Source organism: Anneissia japonica, unplaced genomic scaffold, assembly GCF_011630105.1.
Source record: "Anneissia japonica isolate Jap-2015-1 unplaced genomic scaffold, ASM1163010v1 scaffold1065_len1792383_cov172, whole genome shotgun sequence".
NCBI classification, from domain to species: domain Eukaryota; kingdom Metazoa; phylum Echinodermata; class Crinoidea; order Comatulida; family Comatulidae; genus Anneissia; species Anneissia japonica.
Window position 1 is genome coordinate 117,309 of NW_022684135.1, and position 11,919 is coordinate 129,227.

At 35.2% G+C, this 11,919-nt stretch overlaps 1 protein-coding gene across 1 annotated transcript; it reads right to left on the reverse strand.

Annotated features, from left to right (window-relative positions):
- Window positions 1–2,580: 2,580 nt before the first annotated feature.
- LOC117103748 lies at window positions 2,581–9,635 on the reverse strand. Its single transcript, XM_033244361.1, has 4 exons — window positions 9,228–9,635; window positions 7,508–7,773; window positions 6,479–6,586; window positions 2,581–5,408 (listed from the first exon to the last, which is right to left on the reverse strand). Exons 1-4 carry the CDS (start codon window positions 9,610–9,612, stop codon window positions 4,152–4,154), a joined length of 2,016 nt encoding a protein of 671 aa, XP_033100252.1. The 5' UTR covers window positions 9,613–9,635; the 3' UTR covers window positions 2,581–4,151.
- Window positions 9,636–11,919: the final 2,284 nt, after the last annotated feature.

The window sequence follows — 11,919 nt, forward strand, 5'->3', positions numbered from 1 at the left end:
GCCATCGTGTTTAGAAGTTCAAAAGTTATATGGCCTTTCTACGTTTTGCAGAAATTTACAATATACAGATAGTTCATTGAAGAACAAGGGGATTTCACCACGCAGATAGTGACATAGGAGAGAAATAAAGGCTGCAGCAAGTTTGTAACTTTGCTGCACTGGTTTTGCATCCCACTGCAAGTTTGTTGCACTCTCTGCAGGCCAGGAAACTCGCTGCAACTTTTTAATCCAAACTGCAGTTCAAAACTGAATACTGAGCGATAGCACGCTCCATAGATGTGAATCCTGGTTTAGATCTCTTGTATTTTAAACATAATTAACCCAACAAACACAATATTTTAAGAACTTAAGTTTTTCTATGTCATATACCAAGAGGAATAATAAAAATCTTTTTGCTAATTTTGAAGTAAAATAGAAATTATGATCTTGATCATAGAAATTAGTTTTATCTATCAAATTTTTATCCACACATTTACACCGAAAATGATAGAAACGCTTGTGTTTTATTATTTAGGGTATACATTTTATTTTTTAAATCACTAATTTCTGTGCTCAAGTTAATACTTTGTATGTTACTTCAAAATTGGCAAAATTAATTTCAAATTATTTTTTCATGACTTTTAGTTATTTTCTGCAGGAAACATCTTCAACACAGAACAATAAAAACCCATTGGAGTTGTTTCTTGGTGGTTGAGATGAAAATTGTCTTCCAATCCTGTGTCCTGAGTTCAATCCCTGTCATGGAACGGGACTTTATTCTGGGAATGAAGCATTTATTTTCGCCTTGGGAAAAAGATCGCTACATTTTGTGGAAGCAGTTTGGCGCAGCGGGAACGGTTTGGTTTCCCAACCTCGAAGTCGGGGTTTTAATCCCTCGCTGTGCATTTCGCTTGTGTCCTTGAGCAAAGGGACTTTATCTGCATTGGCTTCTCTCTACCCAGGAGTATAAATGGGTACCTGGTGGAGTTGAGTGCTCCTGCGCTGATTACCAGCAGCAACACTTAGCCTGTGGACCCAATGACCAGGGAAAAGAACTGCACCGTTTTATGAATACCATCCTAGCTAGTCTAGGCCTAGAGTAGGAATTTTTATTTGGCGAGATGATTTAGTATGGGGAGTTTTTCAAGGCGGCGAATTTTCAAGGGGCGAGTTGACTGCCAACGCAGCACACAACGTAAGCATGATCGAATTTGAGTCAACTTGGCCACAGTTTCGCGGCCCCCCTAGTATAATACATTTTTAATTATTGTTTTAAAATGTAATAATTAGCACGTTGACATAAATAAGTTTAACTGGGTTCATAAATACTATAGGCCTCAAAATACTGTGCTGAGACTTGGGCCGAGTTGACATTTATACCGCCCATGGTTATAGTAAAAACGCTGAATAGTAATACTCAAGCATCTCGTCGTCTACAACAAGCGTCGCCTAAATGTAATAATTAGCACGCTGAAATAGGCTAGTAAATAAGTTTAACTGGGTTCGTAAATAATTGGCCTCAAAATATTGTGGCCGAGACATGGGCCGATTAAACGTACAAATAGGAAACCTAGAAATATAGTAAAAATGCTGAATAGTAATACTCGAGCGTCGCAACATGCGCGGACGTTGGTACGTGTAGGTTAGTCTACAAACGTCGCCTAAAGTAATTGATTTTACCCGGCAGAACGAAAGAAGGAAACTCTGCTTTTTCAGTCGTCTTAGGCCCTTGTTTTTTGACAATGACCTTTCAGAGGTCAAATTGCTGTCAAGAATATGAATTGGCTGCTTCGCAGCAAATATGTTTCAGTTAATAAAGGTGTTTAGATCTTGTGATTCACATCGATGTTGAATTATACTATAGCACAATATTAGGACACTAAATTCATTACAATTTTAGATTGATATATTTTTCCAAAATAATCAGTCACTTAATTTTCCAATATTTCTTGCTTGTGTAAAACCATCACAAATAAAATTGGCCAACGGCAGGGGAGGAGCGATTTCCCAGGGTCCAGAGGGCAAAGGCCCCCCCCCCAGAAGTTCTAACAATTTGTATTATTTCGAATGCTTAAGACCCGTAATCAATCTTGCAGCCTCATATTCTGTAAAACTTACATGAATATTTTTGACTAACAAATGTGTTGAGTTCTCCTTTGATGGTCACTCTGACGGGAATCTGCCTCTGCAACTGGCACCACCACTTAAAAATACTTTCAATTAATTAATTTGTTGGGAACTGACAGCTAATAGCTCGCCAATGATGGTGATTTCAAATAAAATTCTATTTAGCGCACCTGACGCCACTAAAAAATGGAAATTTCAGAAAAAAAAAAATTGGATATGTATATTTCTTCCTAATTATATAAATTGAAAAAAAAGCATTTAACCATCCAATTACTACACTGTCTACATTCACCAACAACATTTTATTTCTTTTTTCTACTCCGTCTGGATGTTTTTGTCGAAACTATTTGGTAAATTAAAAACCAAAATTTAATTTTTATTCCGCCCTCCTCTGCATTCTTTAAAAAAATAAGTTCTCGAAATAAGGTATAAAACAAGTCTCGCCTAACTATTTAAAAAAAAAACACCACAACATTGCAATTAAATACTGAATTTATTTTATATTTTATATACTGTATTTAAGTTAATGCAATAGTACTATACTGTACATACAAAAACGAAAATTAGAAACCACATCACAAGGATTTAATCCAAAAAATGAACTTAACTACCATAGTTGCTTGGGTATAAGGCCTCACGCCCAATTTTATGTACCAGTCTTACCTCCAGCAAAAGCCCAAGGTATGATCAGAATAAGTAACTTTTACCATGCGCGGATCCAGTAGGAAGCACGTGCCTCAACCCCCGTTGTGCCACTAAAATTTAAAATTTGAATGCATATCAATGTTATGTGCTACTCACCAATTCTGAAAATGTTGTGGTTGCCCCCCCCCCCAACTCCCCCTTTCAAAAATTCTGGATCCTCTCCAGTTTTAGACTAGCCATTCCTGATAGATGCAGTTTTAAATAGAATGTCAATTTTCAATTTGTGGCCAGGGGATTCCAGAGTATAAGCCAACCCCCAAAATTATACAAGAGGAACGTACTTTACTATCAACAGACTTTCCACAACATTGAATCAAAGGATCACGTATGGCATACCTTCTTCTTCCAATGAGACACGGTAAAAGGCACGGTAATAATAATAATAATAATATAGAAATTTATATAGCGCCTTTTGCCAAAGGATACAAGGCGCTTAGAAAAGGTTTATTGTAGGAAGAGGATTATTTAGGAAATAAATCGGTATATTATTATCATCTCCATATTATTATAAAACTTACTTCCACTTTTGCAGATTAAAGCCGGGCACCCACTGCGTCCGACTGTCATCGGCCGACACGATTCTATAAAGATGCAACGCGACGACACGAGCACAACTGATCGTTTTTAATGACGATCCGTTCAGATGACTACTGACAATCAGCAGACGGCATCGCATGGTCTAGCACTCACTCGGAGTGGAGTTAGATTTGTTGTATGATGCAGTTTTGTGCTCGGCTTTACAGAATTACTTGAGAATTCAAAATATTCTTACTTTTGGATCATAGACATTATGTACAGAGCCAATACATTCAAGACTATTTGTGTAAATGTGAGTGTTGAAGGAGACTGAAAACTAGAGTCTACAGCAACATCATTCAAACAGCTATATTTTACTTACTAAGTTTTAGCTGTATGGGTTTATTCACAAAATCCAGGGCAGATCCAAGGGGGCCAGGAATGGACTTTCACAGATGTAGGTTCTAGACCACCAAAGCCACCAAAGATTTTATGCAATTTAATCTCCTATTATACCTTCCAACCATGATACACAACGGCCAACAAGTGATCCATCGGCCTGTCAAAATAAAATATTGGTGGGCCTACAAAAGAGTTAGCCCAACCAATAAAACTGATGGGTGGGCTTACGGTCCCCCTGTGCTGCCGCTAGTGCTCCCTTGTGAGATAAAGGTATAGTTCTTCCCTTCCCAAGGATTGTGATGTCAGCCTGCTGAGGAGGTAAAGTGTAGTTATGAGACAAAAGTTTGGTTCTGACTTTTTCCAGAATGTAATGTTAGTTGCCGAGGAAGTTAAGCCTTAATGGTGGCTTAAGCTGGTGGCTACTAGTGTGGAGTATGAGGTAAAGGTATCGTTCTACCTTTTTGCAGGGATGCAATATCGGCTTCACTAACTATATTAGCGTGGAGCAGGGTGAGTTGTGGCGGTGCCATCGGGGAGCTCTCAGCGCTTGGCATGTAAGGTTGCATCAGCTGGAAATGTGGCTCCTGATGTTGAAGATTCTGTGGAAGTTGTTGTTGTTGGCCCTGTGAATGCTGCTGATTTTGTTGCTGATGATTGTGTTGTTGATGATGTTGTGGTTGTTGCTGCTGTTGATTTTGCTGGTGCTGATGATGTTGTTGATGTTGTTGTTGCTGATGTTGTTGTTGCGGCTGTTGAAGCTGAGGTTGTTGCGGAATCATGGTGACTAGTTTGTGTAACATGACAGGTATTGCTGGTATACTGTCAAAATTTCCCTGACTAGTCCCAACACTCATACCATCCTGACTAAGTGTACTAGTGAACGAGTTTGACGTGAAAGATTGCAGGATATTTGCTGCCTCGAGGTCAGTGTCAATATCTAGTACTACAGAATCTGCAGCTGGATTCTCAAAAGATATGTGATTTAATGCATCGTCAATAGACTGTGAACTCTCCATCAAAGCATGGGAATCTTGAGTAGAAATACTTGGAATCGGTTCCCGTGGTAACAAGGAGTTTTTATCCAATTTATCCTGGAACTGTTTACGAATCTTTTCAATCTGGGTCAGAAGTTCAGTCAATAATTGCACATCCTGGCACTTTTGAGTCAGATTATTAATCTCTTTTAACTCCGATCGCACATTTGAAGCAGTGTTGCTCAGTAATCGAATATGCCTTGGAGATGGAGGGCGCCCTACTTCAGGTTCCCTGTCTTGTGTCTTTGCTTTTTGTGCGTTCATGGCAAGATATATATGATTACGTATTGTTTTTTCATCCGGATAATATGAATTATCATAGTCAAGCCCAATCACATAACGCTTACTGCTCTTCTGGCACTCAACTTTAACAAGATTGTTGAGGTGATGTTGCACATTCTTGACAGCAGTGATTCCTTCCGTGACCAAGTTCTGGATGCATGATATCACAAAAGGGTTGATTTTACACTGCTTGTTGTTCATTCCGATTTCATGGTCGGAGTGCACCTCTGGGTAGGGCAAGCGGAGGTAGTACCGCCGAAGGTACTTAACTTTTCCTGCCCTCATTTCTCTCTGCAACAGGCTGATAATTTTTTCTCTAACTTTCCTTTTAGCATGGTCACTAGAGCCCTCTGCAAATGTAGGCTGTAGCAACAAAAAAAAAGAAGAAATTAAAAAACTATCATTGGTTGAGTCTGTGGTTATCTAACCCATTGTTATTCCACCATTGTAATGACTGCAAAGTTGTTTCCCTGTAAACATGACTAAGCAAAGACATATTAAGTTTCTTGTCTATTAATTATTTTAGGGTCATAACATTGACTGTCTCTTACAATTCATCGCTCACATCACAAACTAACACAATCAAAGTAGATTGTGTTAGTGAAATCAAGAAAGCGCATCAAAATATGCGTTGTTGTTATTAAGGACTTTTTGTGTGGTAAAGAATACAAAATTGCTTGACAACCAAAATGCGCTCGTTTTGACGCGCTACTGTGATTTCACAAACTAACACAATCTACTTTGATTGTGTTAGTTCGTGATGTGAGCGATGAATTGATTTCCCCAAATAAATAACTAAATCATACTTAGGTCAAGAAATGTTCAAAAAATAGGTTTGATTGGTATTAAGTTAAACAAGTTCACTTTATATACACAAAAATTACCAAAAAAAAATCAAATGTTAAAAAAACATTAAAAATATGTAGAATACAATTGTACCATTTTAGCACTCCAATAATTTGTAATAACCATCAGTCGCGAATAAGCACCTCTTTGTAATAAACACCACACAGAAGCCTCTAAACATTATAAAAGGGGCACGTCACCTATTGGGATATTGACAGTATAACCCAGCCCGACAGACCTGAAATCCTGTAAAAAAAATGTATTCTTTCAATGTGTAGACCAAAGTCATTCTTGTATGTGCCACATAATAAATTTAAGACCTCAACTAAGAATTTTAGCCCAACCAAAGCCTTGACCAAAAAAACATGTGGTGAGTGGAGGTTGAAAATTAACCCTTGAATTCAGAAAAGGGGTATAATTAAAATAAATCCTGACAAATCTGATTTCTAAATGTCACTGTGGCTGAGAAACACAACAATTTGCTTTTGGCCTTTTTAAAATCATAGCAGTCTACAGAGCAGTATATGTGCTACCATTGTAGTGTTACTTATTGTAGTGTTACTTTTTTAATGTAAGTTATGTGTTACCTTATATTCAGCAAACACCCATATTTCCTTTAGTTCTATTACAGCTTTACAATCTTTTTTCATTGACTTTCTCACTCGTTTCTTCTTTAAAGTGTCATCTTCACTACCCTAAAAAAAAGATAAAAATTATTATACACATTAAAATTAACCAAAAGTTTTTAAAATTATTTTTAGATCTTTTCATTAAAAGAAAATAGGATTTAATAACCTGAGTATTACTATTTATCATATAAATAAAACAAAATTATTTTAATAAATAAATAATAATATAAAAACTAAATGCTATTAATAGAGTATTTCAAAGTCTTTCATTCATTTAAAAAACAGGAATGTAAAAACCTGAACATTACTTCAACTTTTTTAATAGAAATATATAAAGATTTAATTTAACAAACTATAACTAAGCATTGATAGAGTATTAATAATTTATAAAATTAATATTAAGGTAATTTAATAATATAATTTAGTTAAAACCAGAAAATTATTATTTTATGTATTGATCGAACACAGTTTCAACAATTTTACGCAAATCTGGCCTTGGTGTCAGCTGGCTCCCCTAATCAATCTTCAGTTTCGCTATCTTAATGCACTACAGCATGTTGGAAAATTAGAATTTCCTTTAAGCCAAGTTAAAAAAAGGTATTTTTTCATCCTAATATTTTGAAAAAAAGGAGAACGAAAGCACTTTTTTTTACTCCGAGATGGCAAATCCAAGATGGTCGACGGGAAACAGCTACTACTTTCTCACTTTTACATGCTATTACTAAGCAGACACATTGAAAGCAAATAAAAGAAGCACTAGACATGATTCATACCATATGTATCCCCAACCACGACCGATTGAGAAAGGAAATTTACTGATGTGAGTTAGCCAGATTTTAGTAAATTTTGTACAATAAAGGAAAAAAAAATTTTTGGCGAGGCATAAAAAATGTATGTGCAAGGGGATGAGAAACTAGTAATTTTTTTTATTTGGCCTTAAGTATTCCTTCTGATAGTCAGTGAATTTTATATGCAACATTGACTTACATTTTTACTTATAGGTTTTCGTTTCCTAGTTGCACTGCTACTAGCTGTACTTGTATCTGGTTGGGTAATTCCAGTAGATGGTGCTATTGTATCTCCTTGAGCCTCATCTGTAACATTTTCAGGTGACCCATTTACGTCCCTTTTGCCACGTCGTGTACATGTGAATGTACAAACCCGTCTCTCATATGCTTGAATTATAAACGGTAGACCAAGGTTCGGAATCTTCAAGGTACCATTACTGCTTTGCCATAATATACGACACTGACCTACGGAAGATGGTATAAGGTAGTTAGCATGTTTTATTGTGACAGCGCCAGTCACAATCACATGCATGCATCTAAATCAGAATCCCCCTAATCAGGTTTGGTGAAGTCATCACGACTATCATGACTATTATTTGTCACCGAAACTGATACTTATCAAATCATTTAGGTAGAATCATGTGCTCTCAATATATAACCAATGTATCACGCAGTAGCTGTGGATTTTTTCTAACTACAGTATTTCCCATGCAAATTTTTAAGTAGGATTTTTATGTATCCCTCTGCACAATGAAAATACAGGTCTCCCTCCAATTAAAGACCACTTTTGGGACCGGGGTTTCCATGGTCTTTAGCAGATTTAGTCTCTCATTAGAATAATAAACATAAAAGAAATGTGTCAATTTAGGACCACAGAATAGTGGTCTTTAATTGGAGGTGGTCCTTAATTAGAAGGGTGTTTCAATGGAGGGAGACCTGTACTTACTCTATAGTATTGGATACAGTATTGTTTTGCACTTTACTAATAAATTCAAGATTATTTCGCTACAGCCAGTGTACAACCAAGCACGTTTATACCACACCCAGCGCATACAGTACACAGGTTCAGGGGTTCATAATTGCCATTAATTACCACCACTAACAGGACACGTATAAATGGCATGGTCAGTTAATGCTTTGTTGTAAGGAACTGATGGTTGTGAGTTTGAATTGCGCCTCTGTGTTTAATTTTTTTTTTGTATAAATGAACATTCTAAGATATTTGAGAGCTGTTTGGCAAAAAAATTAGAAGAACTAATAATTTTAAAATAATTAGAATGTTCACTTGTTGTACAAAATTAAAATGTTTTAAAACTGAAAAAAAAAAAAATTAATACCAAGAAATCACAACCTTTGGCTCAATAGAACACATCGTTAACCGACCACGTCATCTATAGGACGTGCCCTATTAGTGGTAATGGCAGTATGTACAGTCCTTGATATTGGTGGCACACTTCACAAAAAAAGATCTATTAATTAATTAATCAGCCAAGTACATCTAGAGCTCCTTATAAGAGAGAATTTTTTAAATAATTAGATTAAATAATTGTACAAAATTAAAATGTCTTTAAATAGGGAAAAAAAAGATGTCTTAAAATTTGAAAAAAAAAAATTGAATACAAGACGCGAATCGAACTCACGCATGGAATCGTCGCATGGATGGCTTGGTTAAACCGTCCGCGCCATCCATACAACGTGTATAAAAGCGGCAGTGGACACATTGCACACACGTCAACACACAGTCGTAGAAGGTCCAGGGACAGGTTTATCAAACTAGGGGCCTATTAGGCCTAGCTTGGCAAGAAAAATCATCCCAATATCAAACTCAAATTCACAAACTAAAAATATAAATACATACAATTTAAGCACATTTGATCAAAGTTACAAAAGAAATGAAAACAAAATTTTAGTTAAATTACTCTCTAATGCTCCTGTGCTTTTCTGTGTACTTTGTGATTTTACTTGGACATCTGGTGGGGATTGGGTTTTAGAGTTAGGCCGATCCTCGTCACTAACGCTGGGCCTAGGCAGGTCATTTACAATGTCTTTCCCCGGTTCTAGTTCTCTCAGCCGGGGCTGACTAGTCAATCCGCTCCGCCTCCATGAGTCTCGAATGCTGAAACTGACACCGCCAGCCCGCTTGTAGTCTTCCAAAAAGGTCTCCAATACCTCAGTACCTTCAACATATCCTGTAATAAATTTTCCATCTTCTTTCTTTTCCTTTAGATATTTATTGAATACTTTCCTAACTCGCTCATTTATCTGTTCAATTGCATCCTCTTCCGATGTTTTCCTACCATTCATTTTGTTTACGGAAGGACATAACATCTTCCATGGGCACCGCCCTCTATACTTCATAGATTTCAGAAATTGATCTTAGACTACAGTAACTTTTCAATAAAATCAAAATTGGAGAATTATTATCCCCATAAAAATAGAGAAACCTAAAAAAAACCCAAAAATAAATAAATAAATAAATTATAATTATAATAATAATAATTATTATTATTATTACTATTACTATATTATTATTATTATTATTTATTATTATTATTATTATTATTATTATTATTATTTACATTATCATTATTACTGTATTATTATTATTAATATTGTTAATATTGTTATTATTATTATCAATATTATTATTATTATTTATTTGTTTATTTATTTATTTATTTATTTGGAGACAACACTTTTGCAACAGTGGCACACGTTCGAAACGTGCATCCAAGAGAAAAAAAAAAAGAAAAACAAAAAAACTAACAAAATTTTAAAAAATGACACATCAAAAATCGAAATCTTAATTAAAATATTAACATTTTAAATGCCCAAAAGAAAACAAATGAAAATATATTAAAATGATATGTGCATATACACACACACATAGGCCTACATATAAAATATAATATGTTTAGGCCTACCGGTGCAAAAGATATCACATACAGCCAATCTGAAATGCAACAGCAATGAAAGAACAATACAATAAGGTAAATTAAAAACTAAAAATAAATTTATAAAATTAATTAATTAAAAATATAACCATATAAAACTTAAGATTCAATTTACAACATTCTCAACTGAAAATGTGTCCCTTGGATTTTCCAAGTTTACATTAAAACCCCACAATTTTCATCTATTTCTATAAGAAAAAATTTACACTTTGTTTTCATAAGAGCGCTCGGGCGCTTATCGCGTGAGTCGGTACTTAAAATTTATAAAACATAAAACCCACATTAAGGATGGAAGTTTGTAATAAAGACAGCCAAGAAGACTTAGCACAACAGTTCTCCGAAACATTATTTGCAGTGTATAATATACATGAAATTATTATTATTAATTACATCAGCATTCATTATTAAAATCTATCAAGTCCCGTATTATTATGTACGCCTTGCTTTAGTTTAGTGCAACCTGTAGCTAAAGTGGATGTATTGGCAACTTCCCTTGTATAGCCTCCAGAAGTTAAGGATAAAGCCAACTGCAGAGGGCGCCACACTGTTTTGTTTTACTGGAATACCATACTGTACTAGAACATTTTTAATTAATTACGGTAATAATAATAATAATAATAATAATAATAATAATAACAATGATAATAATAATAACAATGATAATAATAAGTGGGATTTGTAAAGCGCATGATTAAATAGAATTAATTGCTTGTATATTTGAATAAATGATCAGCTTTCAATTATAAATTACAATAAGAAAATATTCTTCTCACCAACAGAGGCATAAATAAAAAAGTTTCTGTAGACATGCTTTATACAGTCTAGACTGTTTAATTGAATGTTACTCTGTTTAATTTATGCCCAATGCATTTTGTAGTAAATCGACAAGAACCGATTTGTTATAATCTGCCTTTTACTTGAAGTTGATAACACATTTGATCCTTTTAAACGAGCAAATAAACCTTTTAAGAAAACTACTACTGTACGTTTCTACTGCTACTACTACTACTACCTATGTTCCACGCCTGCATCGTACCTCCATTAAACAATATCGCAGATAAATTTGTTTTCAATATCTAATTCTTTTTTTTTTTGTCTACCATACAATATATACGGAAGCGTATTGCTGCCAATGTAAAAATATTTTGAGCCATTATCTCGTATGTACCCTACACACATCCAGCAGCAGTGCCCCCCCCCCCCCCCCCCCCTAGAAGAAACATCCTAGGTAGGAGAAACGAAAAGTTAAATTAAATTAAATGTTTATTCAGGTACATATCGTCATTGTTAGGCATCGCCTTCCTGAGTGAATATACTTGAGTCCAAATGCCTTTCTTTATGCTAAATACTATAATAACACAATTCTAATTCATCACTTTTCAGATAAAATACCCCCTTTTCCCATCAACAATGTCCATCATTGTATGAAACTTCATATGCTGTAGTTACACTAAGTACTTCGCGAGAATGAAATAGTCGAGTTCCTTTCTTTTCTAATTCCATGATTCCATGGTGGGAGATTATAGTTGTGTGAACGGATTTTGCATGAGAAAGCCCGTCTTTGTAACGAGCACGCAAGACTTTCTTTCTTACATTAAATTACGACCAATAAGGGCATACCTTTTATCTCTGTTAGGACCTTGTCAGCTGTGGGTTA